Source organism: Rhamphochromis longiceps, linkage group LG12 (genome assembly GCF_057381845.1).
Source record: "Rhamphochromis longiceps isolate RC_006_pf linkage group LG12, R_longiceps_female_GT1.1, whole genome shotgun sequence".
In the NCBI taxonomy this organism is placed as follows: Eukaryota; Metazoa; Chordata; class Actinopteri; order Cichliformes; family Cichlidae; genus Rhamphochromis; species Rhamphochromis longiceps.
The window spans coordinates 28,983,069-29,006,034 of NC_140568.1; the positions used below are offsets into that span (position 1 = coordinate 28,983,069).

The 22,966-nt window shown below is 40.5% G+C and overlaps 1 protein-coding gene across 2 annotated transcripts in view; it reads left to right on the forward strand.

Annotated features, from left to right (window-relative positions):
• The first annotated feature begins 311 nt into the window (after window positions 1-311).
• unc5ca (unc-5 netrin receptor Ca) overlaps window positions 312-22,966 on the forward strand; it is a 187,328-nt gene continuing 164,673 nt past the window's right edge. For both annotated transcript variants that reach the window (XM_085425666.1, XM_085425667.1), the window contains exon 1: window positions 312-740. In XM_085425666.1, coding sequence (XP_085281792.1) covers window positions 623-740 — 118 coding nt within the window. In that variant the 5' untranslated portion in view covers window positions 312-622. The remainder of the gene's footprint in view (window positions 741-22,966) is intronic.

Genomic DNA, 22,966 nt, shown 5'->3' on the forward strand with positions numbered 1-22,966 from the left:
ATCATTAGATGGTCAATAAAAAAATCCAAGAAAGTAAAGAAAAAAGTTAAACTACTCCCTCTCTCCTAAATTTTAGCATCTAGGAGGAAATACAAGGTTCTTTAAAGTCTGTTCACTGTCTTTAGAGTGAAAGAACGCACCTGCCACGAGCACAACGCTGTTCAGACGTGTCATTAAAAGTGAAACGCGTGAGCTGAGATTTTATCTGCATTTCGTATTTTCGTGTGTACGTTCACGAAAGACAGGGAAAGGGAAGCAAAGAAGAGAAGAGAGGGAGAAACATGGTCTCGCATGGTAGCCAGAGGGCGGTGGCATTTCTCTCTGCGTAAACAGAGACGGTGGAGAAGGAGAGAACGCACGGAGAGAGCTTAGTGGCAAGGCAGCAGTGCCGCTGACACGAGTGAAGGGAGCCCGTGGCTGTTTCCACCTCTGCTATCACAGCTCGCCCCGCGCCTTTTGAGACGGACTTAGACATCGGGACTAGAAGTTACACACCAGCCGCTTTGGTCTTGGACACGTCTGATCAACCAGCAGATCCTGTTGTGGAGGACGTGTTGGGGGGTGGGTTCTCGTTTCACCCACCGTGGACGGAGGAGTTTATGTGTATTACGCGTTGCCTGTAATGGGTAAAAGTGGACAGAGAAGTGGAATAGTACTCGGGAGCTCCAGCCTGGTGAGAATGAGCGCCACGCCGAGGATCCTGATTGTCCTGGTGCTAATACACGCAGGAGTCGCTCAAGGTAAGGCGTGAGAGCGCGTCTTCTGTCAAGCGCTTTAATTACACCTTGCACGTTTGAAAGTGATGGGCCTTCTCCTTCACTGCCGAGGTGCGTTTAAGTGGTATGGGCGGCATGTCAATTAGTAGACCCAGAGAAGTATCCCCTCAACAAGGAGATATACTTTTTTTTGGCCATATTTCCATTTAAATTGACTTAGAGTAGAAGACTAGCTTAGTATATGGTCAGCATCTTAATGTGTAAACTGTGTATGCGCATTTTCTTGGCCGTTTGAAGTGTGCTGAAAAGCAGCTAAACTCACAGCCCACTTTTTTTTCTTCCCAGGGAAATACGACTAATAGGCTAATTAATCCGGGAAGACCGAAAACGATAGCCTGCTGTGTAGAAAAACGACTTAAAATTAGACTTAATACACAGAGAAACGTGCACTTGACCCACTATTGAGAACCAGATAAATAGGAATATAATTGCAAAACTCGCGAGCAGTATCGTGGGACCTCGCGGGCAGAACAGAATATTGCGGGGATTTTCTGCCAGTTCTGTTTCAGTTCTGAGCGGACAAATGAACTATGCGCAGATGCAGTTACATTAATGTGAAAACACCGTGAAGGGCAGGCAGGGCTGGAGAATCTCTGATTGGGCGACTAGTGCATTAATTGCGCAGTACTTCGTTAAAATTAACGAAGGTCCATTGCTCCGATTGAAAGACCGATCAGAAGTCACGAACACTGCGCCGCCAGAAGGTTAAAGGCAATTACAGTCTTATGGATCTCATAACGCAATCGGAAGGAGGCAGAAGGAATGGGCTGAAAGTGAGGACTGTAATACAGCCCAGCAGGATTAAGCAGAATCCAAAGATAGCGCAAACACATAATGTAAAGATGTTTCGGTGCTGAGTATTAGAGCCGTTACTTACTATACGCCCTAGTGAAGCATAACGGGGATATTAAAGTGATATTTCTGAAGAGTGAGAAGCAACCACCCACTATGGCCGGTGTTTGTGGGGAATGTCGCGGGTCATACACTGCAAGCAGCCCAACTTTTAACCGGATGCTCTCCTGGATAGGATTTTTTTTTTTAAATTTATCATGAACCATGTGGGATTCGTGAAAATGCTGAAACCAGACGCATCTTTCCAGCTTTCACATTCTTATTGACCTTCTCAGGGAGAACTTGTGCCCTGTTAATGTTCCTCCAAAAGAATTAATGCCCAGCCCCGGTGCTGTTTTACGACACAGCTTTATTCACCACCACCTTTTTAAAAGCTGACCTTCTTAAAGCCACTCTTGCTCGATGTTTGTCTTCTATTTAGCTATGACCCTATAGTTTCTTATAAAGAATTCACGCAAAGCTTCAGCCTCTGCCATAAAACTAATAATTCCACTTGAAAAACTTCTAGAGTATTCCCTAGAGTAACTGTCATATGCTACACAAGGATGTAGTGCATACATTAGTATTGACATTACAGATTAGCCTCAGGTTTTTGTGCCGAATCTGGGTAGTAATTGGACATGATGTTGCTGCCACCTTTCTCTCATTGCCCTGGGGAACAGCTTTTCAGTAACTGCCGCTAACATTCATTATAACCGTTCTCCATTGGTTTACTGTTAAATCGATACATTTCAATTTAGGGGACACGATTTGAGCAGGGTTTCACCAACCTTTGATAAATTGCACATCGGTGCCAATACGCGGCTCAATTTAACTTTCATTGTAAAATCTGATAATTGGAAGCTTAAACTGTTGATGCGTTTTAAGGGAGAAGAAACTTGTATATTTTCACAGTCCTGAAAAGTGTCGTTTTTCTCGCATTCTGCCCTCATTTAAAAGAAAAAAATCTTTTGAATCCTCTGCTTCTCCTCTTCCGCATCCATTTGGCGTAGCTGTTATGTGTGTGTTTTTTCTGTCACTGTTCACAACCAACTTGGCTCGTGTCTCTGAAGTCGTTTCCTTGTGTGAGAGGAGTCACTTCATTAGCTGTTCTATTGAATGGGGTAAAACACACAAACACAACTTAACTGAAGGGGGGGGGGGTCTTTGTGTACCTAGCTGATCCTGTCTGTGGATCAGTGGGAGAGAACCTCCTTCAAATCCCAAAGATCGTTCCGTGTACATGGAACACGAAAATACATCCAGTTGTTCTAACCAGATTATTCTTCCGTCCATTGCAGCTCATGCATCATTGAATGTCTTAGGGCCAGCTGTTGGCCTCTAGTTTGTACTCCACAGTGGAATATGTGGTTTTTGGCGAGTTTAATAGCAGAGTTTGTTTTTGAAGTCATGACTAACGATGTTCAGGATGATGGTGTTTGTGGGAATGATGCTGGCGCTGCTTTTGATTCAAATCTGATCATAATGAATCACAAAGGTTTCTCAAATAGAGGGAAGCTGTTTTGTTTTGTTTTTTCTTTTTTTAAATCCATTTTGAGTACACTTATTTCACACAAAGGGTTCAAGCCAAGTTATTTTACTTCACATTTAGTTCTCCCTTAAGCTTTTAATTATGAACCTTTGATTTATTCATTCATTTTTTAGCTCTCAGTCATTTAATCTGGCCTGCAGACGTCTCTCCTAGCTGTGCAGCACGGTAGAAAGTGTATTGGGCTGTGGAGAAGTCTCTCATACACAAAGGCGCTTGTGCACACACTGACATGTGCACATACAGTACAATCAGAGGAGAGTGTTAGTTGAAATCCTCTCATGCCAGCTTGAGTGCAAGTAGTTGTGCCTTTTAAAGCCATTAGCTAAGCCCCCTTACATTTTGATCTGGAATGAATGGATGTCAAGATTGCTGCACAAAGTCTCAGAAGTCCACTTTTAAAAAAAACCCACGATGACTCAGGTGCTGTGTAGCTAGGTTCTACAATTCAACTTTTCGTGCATTTGTGTGGCAGCTTGTTGTGTTACAGCTTACACGTTTCTTTAAACTGAACATTCAGATCTATTTCAGGATGCTTTCTCACTTCGTTTAAAGCTGTGCTCTATAGCTACAGAGAACTGTTGGTGTGTAGTTGCATATGTATGTGAATGTGTTGGTACAGAACTGTAAAGTTGTGCATTCATAAACTTGGCAGGTTGGGGACGGTTTCAGAGAACTCCTGTGGAGTGTGTGTGTGTTTGCGCGTTTGTGCGAACTTGGCACTGTCATAGAGTTCCGAGCTCATGTGGCGTTTCATTGCATGTGTGTGTGCACATTCGGCATTATAATATTGCCAGGGCTCCCATGCTGTCTCCCATTATGCTATGTCCCTGTCCTATGGTGTAGTGCCGCCATCCAGGGTTCAGTGCTTGTAGGGGGGCAGCTGGGAATTATTGGAACTAAATAGGCCACTTTGATTGGCTGTGCTGCTCAAGCCAGCGCTGTGCAATTGGTTGAGCAGATTCTGCGTGGTAAATATGATGGCGTTTCTGCATCAGAGGGTGTGAGAGAGAGATGGAGGGAGATAAAGTGAGAAAGCGAAAGGATGAATGGATGAGGAAGGGAGATCTCTCTGGGTGGTTTGTACTAGCTTTGATCACTCCACTAGGACTGGACAAGCTCACTGACTGTCACACTTACTGCCATATACACACACACACACACACACACACACACACACACACACACACACACACACACACACACACACACACACAGAGAAAGATTTTTTTTTTTCAGTCAGACAGTGCAGCATTCTGTTTGCTTTCTGTGTGTGTTGTGTGTGTGAGCATACTCTATGTGCATGGCTTGTGTGCGCGGACAGGCGTTCATGGGAGTGTGTGAAAGGAAGTCTTTGACTGTGTCTGGGGTTGTTTTGTATCGAAGACCCTCCTGCTGCTAGCAGTAGCCTAGTGATGGCAGATTTCCCTTGCTCTCTCTGCCTTTTTCTTTAAAAAAAAAAAAAAAAAAATCTTATCCTTGCTTACTCATCCGTGTGTTTCATAGACTCTCTCTTTAAGTGTGACCAGTGATGAGACTTTTTTTTTTTTTACCACCCACCTTTTCTCTATCTCTATCCTTTCAGTCAGTGTCTTCTGTTAGTTGCTGAATGGGTTTTCCTCACCTTTTTTTCCCTGCTTGCCTGTGGGCCATGGCTGCTCATCTATTCACTGAGTACATTTTATGTTGCACTGTGAAAATGCCGTCCACCTTCAGTACATCAACACATAGCAATTACAGCTCAACCTATTTCGAGAATCAAGAGCCCGAACTCGAGTTGTTTGCGTAGCAGCAGAGAACTTTGCAGGCGTGTTTTTCTTTGAGGAAAGAAGACAAGAAATCCTTCTTTGTGCGGTTTTCAAAAGGCTGTGTCGACAAACTGCGTCACGCCAGACACCACTTGCACCATTTAGTATCTTACTCTCCGCAGGGGAAAACCCAGGATGGAACATAAGAATGCATCCCTGTGTGTGCGCGCTTGTGTTCTGCTGTGTGCATTTGTGTCTCTGTGAACGTGCATGTTTACTAGCGAGAGAGAGAGCCTGAGCTAGAGAAAAGACGAAAAAGAGAAAGCAAAATATTCTGAAACCGATTCCCAGCATCTCCCGCTGTTAGGCCTAATTCCTTCTAGAGTTTCATGTAAAGATCTGGAATTATGAATTTTTCATGGTCTGAGAAACCTAAGGCCTCATTTGGTGCTCTCATTTCCAGGCTTTTTGTTTTTGTTAGCTGCGTCTGTGCCCGTGTGCGTGTCTCTGTGTGTAGGGTGGTTGTACTGAGAAAACGCCGTTTGTTCTCAATCAATGGCCTACTATATAGTTCCCGTTGGTCCCATGGAATCCTGCACTCAGGAAAATGATAACCCTGTTTGACTGTTTTATCTTTAAAATTTGTTAATTATGCTCCACCAGCAAGGGAAAAAATGCATTCAGAAACGGTATGAAAATTAGCTGCACATGGGCAGATCGGGTTGAGTTGTAAAAAAACAACAAAAAAGCGAATGACCTTTTGTAAAGAAACATCCAATAGAATTTGTTTTCTAAGGCTAAAAAAAGGTCATTTGTGATTAAGTTGCTGCTTATGAAACTCTGCATTTCTGATCCCAGTAGTAAACAGTTGGACTTGGTGAATCCCTGCCACTCAGTGCCGGGCCACAGATTTTTGTGCTGTTGTCCATGTCTCGGCTCTTCCCTCTTGTCATATGTCCCCATTTCTCCTATTCTCTGTCCTGTTTTTCTTCTTTCCCATCTGCTACCTCTGACATGCTGTTTGCCTTGTAAATCTTTGTCATTTTTTATTATTTTGTTCCCCTGCTGCTGCCGTCTCTCACCACTCAGCGTCTTTCTCTACTTAGATTTACGCTGTTTAATTAGAGTGTAGCCAAAACACTGGACATATTGTTGTGCTTCCGAACGGGGCCCACAAGCAGCAGGACATTTTGTATTTTTTGTGTGTGTGTGGTCACAGAAACTCATCTATCTGGCAGAGAGAGGGAGAGAGAGTTTGCCTACACATTGAGACACACACACACACACACACACACACACACACAAACGCCTTCTCCTACGGGTCCAGTACAGATAAATGGAATTGAAAGGAAGGAACGAGACAGGTAGAGAAATGGAGCTCCACACTATGCCAGCTGCTCTTCATTGAAATCTCACCCTGAATCTCTTTGTTTTAAGGCCTTGCCTGTGTCTGCAGCCGCCAGCCGAGGCTTTTCATGGTCTATATATTCTTTTTATTTGATACTGTAAAACCTCCAGTAAATAGCACGGGTTGGTTTATTTGCTTCAGAAACAACAAGCAGCAAGCTTCACTTATTGGAGACAAGCGATTATAGGACACCTTTGTTTCATCTTCCTGTGGGGGGGCTGGACCCAACAACTTCTGCCTCTTCAGCTTAATCCCTCGCCCCCTCCCGTGTCTGTCTTTGACACTTTGTTTGGATTCATGCCAAAGCTACAGTCTGCTCCGTCTCCAGATTTTATTTTTTATTTTTTGCTTGCTTGGTGCACATATTAAAGACAGGCTGCACATTTAAAATGTGTGTATCTTATTATTATTATTTTTTTGAACAATATCACAGATGTTTGCAGCGCTTAAACTTTTGTGTGGCTGCATTACACAAGTGTCCCTCCTTCAAACAGGCGAATATGAGGCGAGACACTTCCACATATGTGTTGCTCTCTTTTGGAAGAACAGTTTCTCGAGGGCAGACACACGACCAGCAGATGGATGTTGGGTGTTTTGGCCGAGTGGCGTGTTTGTGTGTTGGAGCAAGAGTGTCTTATTTGTGTTGCCATGAATATGTAATTAAGCTGCCATTGAGAAAAGACGACATGCCGCGACAGGGGGTCCACGAGGCTGGGTCCCGGGTCCTTTTTGTCTCTGCTGAAAGCTTGTTATGAGCTTTGCCCTATACTGAGAGCGTGAGAGTGAGGGAGCAGAGAAGAAAGGACAAACATAGGGAAACACAGGGAAATGGAGACACGATGAAAGAGAGTGTGTTGGATTAGAGAAGGGAAGTGAAAGAAAAGCATAAGAAGGTGTTCTCTTTCTTTCTTTCTTTCTTTCTTTCTTTTCTTTTTTGAGAATTTGACATTCATGCTCCTTTTTGACGGGAAACAAAGCTGCACTGTAAAAGTCCATTCAACTCTTGGTCGAGAGCGGAGAGGGAGATGGGGGGAGGAGAACAGGGAGGAGGAGGGAGCGAGTGAGCAGGCTGAGTAGTGTTTGGAAGCTGCCTGAAGGATTAGTCTCTCTCGTCTTCCTATCTTTCGCCACTACATTCTCTCTTCTCCCTTTTTGTTGCTCTCTCTCCTTCTTTCTTGCGCTCCTTCTCCCTGTCTTCTGAAAGTTTTCCTCTCTCCCTTGCTCCCTCAGTCCACCCCTTCCCCAACAGTAACTCTTTTCTTTTCCCCACTCTCCCTCTTTCTTTGCCAAAACTGCCTGGTAATCTAGTGGTCCATCTAAAGGAATATCCAAAAAACCTGAAACCATAATTACTATAATCGCCACTGCAAATTTTTACCTCCTAGGCTTACGCTTGCATTTTGCACATATCCGTGTACACAAACAAACGCGCATAGAAGCCTTTCTTGAAAGCGTACATTGTAATTCAGTAGGATGCAGTGAAAAAAAGAAAAAAGGATTTAGTGTGTGTTGTAAAACCCCCCCAAAAACCACCACTTTTGGTCGGCCATTGCTCGCTATAGATATGATGTAATTCACTGTGTTATTCCCCTTGTAGGCTTATGAAAAACAAATACATAACACACATGCACAGATAATAATGTGCACAAATGACAGCAGCTTATTCTGTTAGCATTTATTGCAGTAGGTAGAAACTTGTACACACACAAATATACTCTGTACACTAGACACCCATATGGTACTGCAAGGCCATTGACTCATTTTGGCTCCACACCAATGTAATAACAGACGTGGTATATTTTACTCTGCGGGTGACAAGATTACGTGTAAGCAGTTTACTTTGATTCATTTGAACACAGCATTCTAAGTGGCTAATGAATATGGGCAGTACTTCGCTGACAAGGCACGTTTTCTGTGTCCGGCGAGTGTGTTTGTGTGCGCGTGCAGATGAAATATCACATTGTTATATTCCAGAATTATCCATGCACACAGCATTTTTTTTCCCACCAACACCTCCCCCAGAGGAACACAGGTAGGAAGGTACTTGTAGGTGGAGAGTGGAGACAAAGGAGAGAGAATAATGACTTTACATTGTGGAAAAAAAAGAAAGTCTTGCTTTGTGAAATCTTTTGTTCATCAGGGAAAAAGGTGATCATAGAAGAGTGAGACGGGCTAGGGATTGAGGGGGGTGGGGGGGAGGCGATAGAAGGGATCACCTTTCTGACAGTTCTCTGAGAGAAACGTAATTTGATTTAACAAAACACTAAAAGTTGAAGGTCACTCTATGAAGTCTGCGTTACTTGGCTTGTTTTGAGGTTATGACTGGAGCGGCAGCTGCCACTTGGGGCTGTAGCCAATGTGGAAATAAAGTCTAGTGCCAAAATATACTGAAACATTCAAGTCTGATGACAAATATCCTAGAACAGCGCGTTGCACTTTAGCTGTTTTTAAAGTAACACAAAGAAAGGCCTTATGTCTCATATGAATAGTTTGGAAAGCCTAACTCACAGCTGAGGCCGTTAAAGATGAACAAAAATAGCCTCATTTGTATTTAATCAAATATGGAGTCAGTTGACTTTTTTGTTTGTTTGTTTGTTTGTTTATAGGTAAATTTGTGTAGTTATGAAAATTATTTAATAAAGGATAAAAGCTTTGATGTCTTTCACGTGACTGTTGATTGACAGCTGTCAGTTGCATCTCCTCATGGCTCCTAGACTAACCACATCTTGGACTTGGAGCTTCTGAATTGGAGACATGTATTCGTGCAGTGTTTAAAAAGTTAATGTTTTCACTTGATTATACAAGACTACCAGTTACCATGTAGTTAAAGTACCCTATTCACCAGTCTATTTGTAGATTGTCACTGATTAATGTTTCTAGTGAGCTAATGTTTGATTTGGTCTGAGGAAGATGGGAGTCTGAAAAGCAACAACCCTTGGTTGTTCCTGGCTCCAAACAGAAAAGGCAGCACTGATTTGTATCAAAATTAGCTGCAGTTTAGACCAGTCAGTGATTCACTAGCTTTATGTGCAGGCTAAAGATATCAGAAATTAAGATGTAACCTACTCAGGTAGTCTAAAGAACATCTAGAGCAGGAAAATTAGAGCAAGATCAAGCAACGTCTCAGATAATGAGGCAAAATGTAACTGAAAGTTATGCTAAAGTAAGGCAACACTTCAAAGGACATAAGTGGGTGGTTTACAGTGCTGGTCTAAAATATTCCATCTTTGTGTGCCTTTTATTTCGCAATGTTAAAACTGAACAGCTAACAGTCAAACAAAATTCTGTTACCCTGCAACAGTAAATGTAGTTTTTTGTTAACCAGTCTGCAATGGAACCAGCAAAGGACACACGGGTACAGGCGTGCTAGTCAAAAAGTGGCTTTTATTTTACTTTAAAAATAGATTAAAAATATATCAAAAGTTAAAAACCCAACAAAAAAAGCTACTTTAAGAAATAGGTGGGCCTGTGAAGGAAGGCATTCAAACACAACACTACTCAAAAATACTTCTGACAAATCACGACTCTAGCTTAGCAAACTCACCTTTCCGAATGAAGAGTAGGATTTTAAATTTGTTGACTTTATCAAAGTTATTTCTGTTTATTTTTTCACTTTTACTTATCGCACCAATAGCCTTTATGCTTAAAAAGCTTAAAAAAGATTCAAGGGTCAACCGTTTGCTGCCAGCCATTGAGTCAGCAGCTGGCGGAGATAATCAGATATTACTTTTTAGGAAAGGCTCTTTCCAAAGAGGCTTAAAATTAAGTGGGGTGCTGATGAGGTCAATGGGTGACGGCTTTAGTTGTTTTGAATGACTGAGAGATTAAAGATGGTGTCTCGTACAGTGTCTCAGCAACCTCAGTTGGTTTTTATTGTGGGTGCTTCACATTGTGACTCAGCAGTGCAGCTATAAAAGTAAAGACCTACTGACTTGCTTTTTGCTGTTGTTTATAGCACATTTCAGCAATGCTTTGTTTTCATTGATTTCTTCCCACACAGGCTTTGAGTGTATGTGTTCATGCATGTGTGTATGTGTCATAACTTGATGCTTGTCTACTTGTTTTTTTTAAACTCTCAGGCTTGCTGGGGTCCATTACAAGATTTAGTGATTTTTATTAACAACACAACAATCCTCTCCTTGGGTTGACCTTGAAATGTCTCATTCTCTCAATTTTATGCCCACACCCTGTGCTTAATATCGTATGCACTTTACTTGATGGCATTTCATAATTTTTATCCTCAAGTATTTCTGTAGTTCTATGATACAATTTCTGAAAAATACCCTTAAGACACACATTGTGCTGTCACTTACTGTCTTGAAATTTCAGTTCTAATATGAGGACACAAAACTGGCAACTCAAAGTGATGATATAACACAATTCTGGTCCTGACTAAATATTAATATTTAACTAATTTTGACAGGCTTTTTGGAGATACTGCACTGTATATTTCTGAAACTGGACAACATTTAAAAAGTCAGTGTTTTATTGTTTTAGTCAAAGATTCAGTGTTTTATTTTTTAATTGTCATTTTAGATGCTTAAAAATAATCAAAACATACGTTTTAATTAAAGGTGGGGAACATTTGGTCATGAAACAGTGCAGTGTCGCATCATTATCTGTGATCTGCGTCAAGTAGGATGAACACTGGGGCTCTCTGCCGTCATCTGACAGCTGATGTAATCTAGATGTAATTGTACACGGTCGCAGCCACCTACGCATGCTTTAGTTGAGAAAAGCTAAAATAGCTCCGCATGGAAAAAAGTCAAAAACAAATTGAACATCAGTCAATTATTTCAGTATTAAATAACACTGACGTTTACTATAGAAAGTTGCCTTTCTATAGTAAATAACTCAGTCTGAACTATAGTTCTTCAGAACTACTTTTAACCACAAATCTATAAAAGAAATCTAATAAAAAAGTTTGTGGATTTAATGAATGACTACTGATTAATCATAAAAGGATCCAACAGCCACGATAAAGGTTTCTATTAAAATTAAAAGTATTGTTTTGAGCTGCACATCTTTTCAGTAGGCTCTTGATTTTATAATTGCTATCTTTTTTCCTTTTTCACCACTTACCAGCTCCAGTTCTTTGCTTTTATATTTGGACATTTTAGGTCAAGGAGCTGTTTATTTTTCATGCGTGGCAGATTGTTACTGTGGCTTTAGAGTCTTCATGAAGTTTGGGGGGGGCCCACACAGTCTTTGTTTCATTCTGAGCTTGCAACAAAGGCACAGATTAGCTCTCTTTTCACAGTGATAGTAGAATGGACTCTTTGGAGAACTGGCTCATATGAGCAGAAGCCACGATTTTATGAAGACTATTAAAAGGCCACAATGCGAGACAGGTGTTTCAAATCAAAGACTGCGATCCAACAAATTTGATTTGAGATAGTCCCATCCAGTCACCTCAGGCATATTTCTGCTTTTTCTTTTTTCTTTGCTCTTTTTCTTTTTCGGTTGCCATCATCATCTCATCCCCGAGGCACAGCTGGTGTAGTTGTGCAGTAACGGTTTTTCCGAACACAAACTGGCTCAGTGTCCAATGACATGTGGCTAAATCAGAGCGCCAATAATAGGAGAAAGACACAGACACAGTACACTAAGGGACAAGTGTCTCTACCCTGTTCAACACTAGCATACAAGGGGGTGTGAATGCAGGGCAGCCAACACACACACACACACACACACTCACAGGCTCTGAACGGTTAATTTGGCAGTTAAAGTAGGAGCGTGGATAGAAACTGTGTCTCCATATGCAGTAGCAGTTGTGCTTCTGGCAGTTTTTTTTACTTCCCATCACTGTCTTGGACCATGTCTGATATTTTGGCAGTTGGAGTTTGAGGAAGGCGGGAAAAGCCACCTGTACAGTTGTAACAATTCATTATATCCCCATTATCCTCACAAAATGCTCATCTCTCAGCCTAATCATCTTTGTACCAAATTGGTTGTAACTCAATGAGTTGGCTGGGGATGTATTTGGAAAACGATTTAATGTTTTGTATTTTTGTTCTCAGAATATGGCTATGCATTTTAAAAGCGCTCTTTTCTGAGTTATTGCATTAATTGCACAGTAAAAACCAAAACACGGGAGCACACATGATTATATGATGCCACAATTATTGTTGTTTCTATGTGCATCTTTTTTTTTTTTCAAGTTTTGCTGTTTTATTGCCATCAGTTACACCATCATCGCCTGCTGTTGAAATATACTGTACATTATGGTATGTTCTGTAATCTATATATGTTGCATTTGTGCCAAAAGCGTGCATATGGGTTACTTTATCTGAGTGCATGAATGAATGTGAGGCTTATGTCATAGTGTCACAGCAGGGTTATTTCACCACATGAAAAGAACCTCCTTTTTCCTCAGCGCTCTCGTGTGTCCGTGCGTGTTCTTCTTTTACGTTGTCTTGCATCTGTCACTTCCTCACCCTCTCTCATCTTTCTCCTCTTTGGTCTGAGCCTTTTCCCTCCTCTCCTTTCTTTCTTTCTTCCTTCCTTCCTTCCTTCCTTCCTTCCTTCCTTCCTTCCTTCCTTCCTTCCTTCCTTCTTTTCTTCCTTCCTTCCTAGGGGAAGAGGAGATTTAAACTTTGAACAAAAGGCAGAAGAAGGAAAACTTTGTGGAAACATTTGAAGTGTTTTTCCCCCTTCTCTGTTCTGAGAAATGTCATCCACACCCAAGGAACAGTTTCAAAAGAAGCAGAAAGTAGCTGACTAAAGCCAGACAATGCCCACGGCTCCCTCTAGCTCATCCAAATCCTTGTATTGTAACTGTAGTTATTTGTGTTGCTTCCTCCTCTGGGTCCCTCCAGGGTTTTGGTTTATCTCCGCTCAGTGCTGAGGTCTTGTCAGAAAATGAGGACAGGGCTGCCGTTTTGGCCTCAGGTCAACTTGCAACTCGCGAAAGTTTAATTTTAGTTTGGAAATGAACTGAAACTTGCAGCTAATGACAAACTTGCCTGTTCTGAGTTGACATTTTCTTTTTCTGACTTTGTGCTGCTACCTGCAGTATTTTACAGAACTGGCTCACTAGGTTGAACAGGAAGCAGTACATGGTACAGCTCAACAGGCAGAAAGTCTTCACCTGCACTTCACAAAACACAGAACCCACAGTAGGCAGTTATGTATGTGATTATGAATAAAATGATGCTCATTTAAGTTTAATTTTCTTTAAGCAAGCACACTAGTGACTGAGGACACAGACCTTTGAGGTTTTAGATTTTTTTTGCTGTGATATTTGCCATTCAATTCTCAGCTGACAGACATTTCTGTTCCAGGATTAAAGGGGATGAGATGTACCCGCCTTCCCAAAAATAGTTTCTTCCTCATGATGCTCTGCTACCATTTAGCCCTTTTAAGGTTTTAGTTCTAACGCTTTTTGTGTTCAAGAGGGGGTGTGTGTCTGATGAATTATTTAATGAGCACAGAGTTAAGATCACAAAATGCTGCTGAGTTTCAGACAGACTGGTGCCGTCAGGGTTTTGCAGACTATGTAGTGACCTGAGCATCAGAGAACTAGAGTTAGAATAACCTGATGCCCTAAATTAGGCCTTATTAGAGCGTGTTATATGAAATGATGTTAAGTTTCTCATGCTGTCATGCAGACATTTCCCACTTAATTAAGATAGAGCAATAGCATCAGAAGCATTAACGAGCCAACATTTATTGTTCTGAAAAAACTCCAAACTTTAACAGTGTCTGGCTGAGGTCAGCACTCTAAACCTTAGACTCTCTAATCTGTGGAAATAAACAGGTTATATTCAGCCTTTGTAGACCAAATGTTGTAACCATTTTGCCTATAGATAATCAATCAAGGCAGATTTACCATCTCCCCTTTGTCGAATCTTTTAGAATACGTTAACGCACACATGCACAAGCACACATCTCCACATTTGCGAAGACTGCTTAAGTGGACGTTTAATCATCAAAGACCTTTTCCTGTCGCTGATCCATTGAGTGGATTAAACACACACACACATCGTTCCTTGGTGTTATAAAACACACACTCTGTTGCGTGGTAGGGTATTGATTCTCAGTGTTGTTCTTGTGCTGTTGGTTAAACAAGACAGTAATAATTGAGCAACACTGTTTAGTCTGCTTATTGAACTGTGACGCGCTGACATTGATTGTTGTTTTCTACTTTAGGAATGCATTTGTGTCTCTGAGTGTTTGTATATGTGATTGTGACTTTGTGACAAGTGTAGCTGTGGATGTTAAGGTGTGTGTTTGTAGTTGGCCTAGACAAAGGGAAGGATGAACTGTTTCTTTCTGAAGACTTAATGTTTAAATTTCCTTCACTAATTAGTTTTTTCTCAGTAGGTGAAAGGAAAGAGGAGGCTCGGTAAGGAGTTCAAAACAGGACAGCACAATGAATCATTTTGGCTTCACACAATTAACTGAACATGATATTGGAAATACATCCTCTGCCAATAGAATACAAAGCATATCATCACCTGTGTGTGCTGATCACGTAATCTGGATGAGTATTAATATGTTGAAAGATAAATATGCAACAGATAACAGACCATTACAGCAAAAATAAAACGCCAGGCACAGCAGAGGGCGAAGAGCTTGTCTCTGAAAGCAGATCAACTTCATCTGCTGGTTGGAAATTCTGTGGAAATACTTCATATTTAGTAATAACTAGGTATTATCTAAGAGCAAATGGGACTGAATCATATGCAAAGAGTTTATGTGGAATTGTCTCCACCGCAAAGAAACTCAAGTAACTTATTCAACAGTCTGAAAACGCACCACAAACTGCAGTACACTGAGTGCACGAAGGCCAAGAAATACAATGCAGTTGCTCACGTGAGTTGTCCGACAGCACGTCAGTGTATCCATCCTGTTGGCCAAGAGGCAGTGAAATCACCAGTCACATTCCAGTTGACCAAAGAATAATGAAGTAATGAATGCTTCAGGACAAAAACTGGACAAAAGATATTTTATCCTCTCACTGTTTTTCTTCCCCAAAGTGGGAATACTGCACTGTATGTAAAATGTCGCAGGGGAAGTAGAGGAGTATCTCCCTCTACTTAATATTTTGCCTCTAGGAGCACTTAGATTAGTTGAATAAACATATTCCTGTTTTAATTAACAGCAGTGTAGCACAATGCAAAGTGTCCTGTTGATTTTAGTTTTGTGTTAAGTGTTGGTACTTTTTTTTTTTAAATTTGAATGAATGTAAATTGAATTGTCCAATTTTGTCACTAATATCGACAATAATTCTCTTATTATTTTGATCAGTACTGAGATCAGAATAATGCGAAAATGCAGTGGGTAAAACAAGTAATAAAATGTAAATAGTTACTGAAGGCACCGACTGGATTTAGGACTAAAAAGACTGACGATGGTAAGAGAAAAGCAACAAAATCCAGAGACACACATGATAGGTTAACTGGTGTTTCCAAACTGGCCAAAGGTGTGTGCCTGTCTGGGTTAGCCTGCGATAGCTTGCCGACCTGTCCAGCGTGTACCCCGCCTCTCACCCTATGACACGTGGGACCAACCACAACTCTGAATTGAATAAGTGAAAGCAGGTGGAGGGATGGATCGCTGTTTTCACTGCTGTTGTATCGTGTTGTGGCTTACGGCAGAACAACATGTAGCGCTGATGAAAAGTACCTGAATGAAGCTTAAATCTTGTCATGTGATTAATTTTAAGTTCTATCCTTTAGGCTTCAAAAGAATTAATTGAGGTCTGTGCATTTCTGTTTATCACGAGAGGTTTTGATATTACACAAGGTAATGCTCTCAAATTTCAATGCCTAAAGGCCCACAATCATCCATGAATAATTCATGACAGTTCAATATTGAAATTGGTCATTTGTTTCCATGCCAAAGCTCTTTTGAAAGGCGAATTACAGAATTCTTTGGCACTCAATAATGAATCATCAAGATATTTTGATTTGACACTGAGAGCATCTAGTATTTGGTGTGTTTATCATAATGAACTGAGGCTCCGCAGCACCTCAGACATTTCAGCGCTTTCCACATCTCGGGTTCAGTAGCTGAATTGGTCCCTCTCTGAGACTCACAAAGGGAGATGCTTGGTCTGCATTTTCTGGTCTATCATTAAAGCTCTTCCTGGTTTTCTGAAAACACACATACACAGTCACATACATGCACATACACATTCAGGAGACTAATCCAACAATGTATGCTGCGTGTTTGCACACACTTTATCTGTCGAAGATTACGAACATACGTCTTAAATCACTGATAAGTCAATTGTTATCTTTTAAAATGAAATCCAAAATGCAAAGGATTGAAAATAAGTCGCTGTATGAAAGCTACGACTTATAAGTCCCACATGAGCATCGCACTCGTACATAATCTGGGAACGCCTTAATGTTTCAGATTTTAAATCTTAAAATCAGATCCACAGTAGCCAAAGTTAACTTTGTGGCTTGAAGCTGTAACTGGTTAACTGTGAACTGTTTGGGATGCTGCTCCAGTCTCTCGCTTCCTCATTCTCCGTCTCGTTTTCACTTTCTTTATTTCCACCATTTCAGCATTTTTTTTTCCCCTTCTCTTGCCGTAAAGGCCAGAGGCAGTGTCCCAAGGGGGAGCAGAGTATGTTTGTGCATGTGTGTGTGAGACAGCGTTCAAGAGATAGTGAATATGCAGAAGTGTCTGAGAGAGAAAGATAGTGAGACGTAGAGATGAGAAAGGGATTGTGGACCCTCTTGTCTGTGCGTGTGTGCTTGTGCGTGTACTGCCATTCCTCAGGCTCGCTAATTGGGACATCGGCCCTGTCTGTGCTTTGCACCAGCCATTTTGATATAAGTCCCACATGAGCATCGCTGTAAATCTTGATAATGGTATTAAGCTTGTCGAGCTGTTCTGGGACTCTGGCCTGCAGTGCGTGCATGCATGCATACACACACTCAAAGCCACATACACTAGCAGAGGGTGGTGTGGGCACTGCTTATTTATGTAGGGAAAACCCACATGTGCATATACGCTGTAGCTGAAGCTCTGCCCGTTACTGTAGCAAAGACAGACCTCTGTGGCACTTAAAACTGCTTATTACCCCTCCCATAAATATATTTCAGAGATCTTTGGGGAGACAAAGGCTCTATGCACAATCAAAGTGACAGTGCTTTATGCTATAGTGCTGGTTAGACACGTTACTTTGTGAAATGTGTCACAGCTGTAGCTATCATCTTGTCAGGATACATAGAGGGCAGCGTAGAGAAATTACTGCATGGCGTGTTTTGTGTTATTGTAAATATACAGTGGGAACACTGAAATGTCAGCTGGTTTCTGATATATTAAGGCTATCTATAGATATATCTAAGCTACTGCCTTCCTCCTTGTTTGTAATCTTTTGGGAGACATTTGGTCTGTAATATCTTAATAACACTTCTGTTCCGAGTAGTGTCCGAATAGTGTCCATAAGTCCTAAAAAACACGAGATGTTGCCATGAAATACAGTGAAATTATTCCAGTTATTTTAGGCATTTGATGATTTTATGATATCAGAGCAAACAAACCTTATTTTGCTGTGCATTTCAAAAATCATGTTGACTGTATTGCTAAAACTGTACCAGCAGTCCATCCACTTGTCTCCCTGCAAATGCAAATGCTCTACTAGCCAAGTGCTGTAAAAGCTAATGAGAGTAATGAGGTCTAGTGTACTCGGTGATAGGCTCGACATAAAGGGTTAGGCGCACTGTGATATATGGATGGCTGCAGCTGTTCCTGGTGGTTCGGGCTCAGTTTATGTTTTCATCTCACAAAGCAGCTGGAAAATATTATGATGCTGATGATGCGACAGAGGCATAAGCGACACATGCATAAAAAGACAGAGTGTTCGATTAAGAGACTTTTAAAGGAGTCAATATTTTGCATGACTTTCAGGGATAATCTCTAAAGTCATTGTAAAAAGCCCTTTTTATTTGTAGTTTCAAAAGTAATGAATTCTCTCCTTGGGATTTTTAAAGGATCATGGCAATAACAGTGCCTTTTTAGTGTTGTGAACATTTTTGATAAAATATGGGAGGTTTTCCTACAATTATACCCACCGACAAATCCACACAAGAGCACGGTGCTCTTGCAGTTCTATGTAATCCCTCTCTTTAGAAAACTGTCAGAGAGTTTAGAGTTTGTTAGGGGAAACAAGGGGGAATTTAATCGGCATGACACCAGCAGGGGAATCTAATAAGGGAGACACCAGTGGGACTTGTTTAATGATTTTCTCCTTTCGCCTTTTTCAATTAGAGTACCTTGCTGTGATCTCTGCTGAGTCTGTCATTTTTTTGTAGCTCTTTCCATTTCAGACCATTTTTAAGTCTTTTTACCTGTCTGGCTCCCTGCACGGCTGCTCACTCCCTGGTTTTTCCCGGGTTTCTCATTCTCTTGGTGCAGAAAACCTATAATAAGAGACTACAATCGGTGTACTATAGTCCCATTGTATAAAGAGAATGTTGAATTACTCTAATACATTACTGAGTTTGTAAACTCCTACAATGAGGTTAACGTCAGCACAGTGAACTGCTGACTAGGTTGAAATGTACCTTTGCTTGTATTCACACCAAAAGTAATAGGAGGTGCACTGACATAGGCGTTCACATGAATTCCTTAGATAAAATACAACTCAGCAAGGCCAGTCGTGATCATTACACATGACACTGAAGGTTTCCTTTTTTGATTCCATGAGACATGGTGGACCGGATCAGTTGTATCCGATTGTTTTTTGTGTCTGATTCTGATTAAATCCTATGTAATTACGACACAAAGCCTTCTCAGTAACAGTTTATTAATTGTTATTATGTTATATAACTAAAATCTTACTTAATTCTGATCATTTAATTGCTATACAGATTCTAAATGAAGGAAAGATTACCCTAGGAGAGAAAACCCCAAACTTCTGCGTCTCTTTTTGATAAATGTTTGATATATTTTTCTCCTCTCATCATCTTCATCATGAAGGACGAATGTGCATTTGTTTGAATTTTTTCAATTAGTCAAAGGAGTATTTCTGGAAAAAGTTGAAGAGGGTTAAACTTTTATTGCAAGAGAACCCTGAATGTCTGAAAAGACTAATTAGAGGCTAAACAAAGATTTTTTTATTTTTTATTATTTTTCCCCCCGGTGACCAAGGTCTTGGGAGTGGGATGGACTACAAAGGACGAAGAAAGTGAGCGGAGACCTGCTATAGTTACCAGCTGTAACCATGGCTGTAATAGTGCCTCTCCTCTTGCCTTTGTAGATTCATAGCTTTATCAGTCATCATAAGACAATGCTAGTTCTATCTGTTAAGTACAATTACACGTTTATTGTGCCACTGACCTGAATGTTCATTAGTAAACTACATTGTTGCATTAACAATTGGCAGTTTTTTAAAGAACTGTTATACAGAGTCTGCGCAACAACGTTTCTTTTTTAAATCTAATCCATCCCTATTAGATATACCTATACATAACATGTTTTGGGTTAACAGCAGATTAGGGGTTATGGAGAGAGATACGGGGCCATGCTGTATACCTCCATGAATATGTTCGGATATTAGAAGTGCCCAATCAGCTATTGGAAGCTGTGCTTACATCCTGGATCACTGTGTCCCTCAACATTTCTGCTTATGTTTACTTTGGCTTTGGAGTTTTTCAGGCTAATGTAAGCACAATGCTGATCTGTGATAAGAGAGAAAGATTGTGAGAGAATGAGTAGGAGTATGAAGTTCCTTCACCCCTATATATGTTATGCTGTACATGCATTTTGTTTAGACACATTTACAGATACAGTGCCCCAGAAGAAGAGCATACTTCTCTTATAGTACTTTGACTTGCATAGCTAATTGTGTTACAGCAATGTGACAGTAATTAAAAGAGAAACATGAATTTAGGTTGAGCTTTTCTGACCTTATGAGAGTCAGTAGGTCACATTACTTCTGAGCCATTAGTCAACTGGTTCTCCTTCTCTGATCTACCCTAGAAACATGCTCCCCCACCCCCTCTTACCCGTCCACAATCTCTTTCTGTCACTTTCTTTATACCTCGCTCTCCATATGTACCTCATGTCCTGAAGATGCATCATACCTCCATGTCCGGACTGTCTGGGAGGTTTATGTCTTCATTCTGTTGATTTGGGTGACAAGGCAGTCCATTACCTCCGGTGACAGAACATTCCCTTGCCCACAGTGACAGGACTGGGAATCATCAGGCTTCAAGCAGGAGTGTAGAGCTACTGTGGAAGAGAGGAGACACTGGAATGCCAGGGGTGACTTTCAATGTGTGTTCGTGTGCGATAACGCTTGTATGCTACTGGGCGTAAGTGGGTGAAATGTGTGACTGCGTTAAATTTGAAATGCCGGAGGTCCTAACTAGTGTGTACAAAAAGTCCAAAAAGTTTGGCAGCAAGAGTAAAGGTTAAATCAAAAGGCACAAAATTAATACAAGTTACCCAGTGTGTGCTTTTGAATGTGTGCTTGTGTTTTAAGAAAAGCAGGGAGTAAAGGGCAACCGGGAAGAGTAGCTCTGGGGAAAAAAAGAGTAAAAGGGCAGTGACGGGTGAAGAAGGATGCACTTCGCAGAGGAGACCAGCGCAGCATGACTGTGCACTGCCTTAAATCTCAAACCATTTCCCTAATTTATTCCCTTTACCAGCTGTTTTTTGTCTTGTCTTGACACAAAAATGTCAGGCAGAAAAGAAGCAAAGTTCTTCAGTTCTGCTAAATTAGCTTACAATAGGTAGTTGGATTCAAATAGATATGGACAAACAGGGAAAAAGAGTGACACATTTAAAACTGCAAAGCTTTAAAACAATTGCTGGTAGAGATGACAGGGAGTTTGTTCCAGAGTTTGCAGATAGCTGTACGCTGTTGCCTGGCTCGCAGTGGGAGAGAAGCTATAAATCAGAAATTAGATCCTGGGACCCTAGCTAGCATAGATTCACACACGTCCCATTTCTACCATCCTCCTCTTCAACTAACAAGTCACTCCTGAACATGAACATCAACAGACAGGTTGCTTCCTATTATACTATTTAATTATTCATTTATCTTTACATTTATGGCCACAATTTTTTTTCAGGGCTGTAAAACAGGTATGGCATCAGAACTAATACTTATGATACTTTTTACTGAACTTCTGAAAATGTGAATGCACCTTTTTAGTTATTGGAGTTTTTAATTTTTTTTTAACCATTTTCTACTACTGTAATCAGTGTACATCCTGATGCTGCAATTCTTTTTTTTTTTAATTAACATATATTTATCCTGAAATGCATGTTTTTGTTTTTTCTTTTCTTTTATTCTTTAAGACATTGAGACAGCTAGCTTTGCCGTTGTAAAATCATGGCTAATGTTATATAAATGCTTAAATTAGCATGACACAGCTAACAGTAAGAAACGTAGTAACGTTGTAAAAACATTAGCAGGATAGTCTGCAACCATCTTAACCTTACACTCAGAGTCCTGTCAACAAAATGTTTACATTTTAAGTAAACTATCTCACCACTGTGTCAGTATTTAAAAATAACTTTTTAATAAAGGAATTTATGTTTCAAGTACATTGGTATCAAATTCAGTACTGAGAATTGTGTAATTCTACTGGTATTCCTGACATCCCTTATGTGTAATGTTCCAACTATTATTGTAAAATAATTTTCTAATGCTTTGACTGCTGGTTCAGATGTAAAACTCACTATACATTCTCCACTTCTTGTATTCTGCTTGAAAAATTATGTTATTATTACTCCCTGCCTTCATGAGACAGGTCCTAAGAATTAATTTCACTCTCGATCATTTCCAATGTGTTTTTTCCCCCTTATTGATTTCCTAAATGTAATTTTATGAGATCACATCGCTTTGTATAATCCACAGGCTTTTCACATGTGGTCTCTGGCTGTATTTGTGTCACTGTTCATATTTATAAAATTGAAGCATATGCTTTATTTCTTAACACATGCATATTGTGCACATGAGTATGCATAGGCATGCAGTATTATGAGTTTGTTTCAAGTTAATCATATTTCTCCATGATCTGGTTTATCTACACACTAGATTTGGATTTACAAACTACTGTTAATTAGTCTTGCACGTCTTGCTTATAAGACACAAAAAATGAAAGGCCGACAGAGGCATAGAGCAAAGAAGCCAGTCAGAGCTCATCATACAGAAAGACAGATTGAAAAATGTACTAAGAACCTGCTCACTGCATCCTACATTTTCAGAGGAAGGCAATAAAACTAGAAACCATTAGGTTGGTGTCAGTCAGCAGCAGAATAACAACCGAGCAGTTAGCAGGCAAATGGTCTGGATGGTTGAAAGAAATGTAACTTTCAGCTGACTGAGGTACAATCCCCCAAAGTATACCCCCCCCCCCCCCCCCCCCCAAAAAAAAAAAACAACAACAAAAAAACGAAAAACAAAAACAAAACAAAAAGAAAAACGGTGCACATTCTACAAATTTTATTTGTGTCTGTTTTCTTCACTTCACTGTTTTCTGCACTTATAGGAACTCTGGCCTGTGTTGGATACATTCAGCAAATTCTTATTTTAGCTTTAACAGTTAAGCAGGAATAAAACTGATCCATTCTACCAGATGTAGATTACCTTCATCTTGTTATTACAAGAGGAAGCAATTTGTGTGTATTAAAATATACACACTCACTGACATATGAACACACAAACAGAAATGAGATT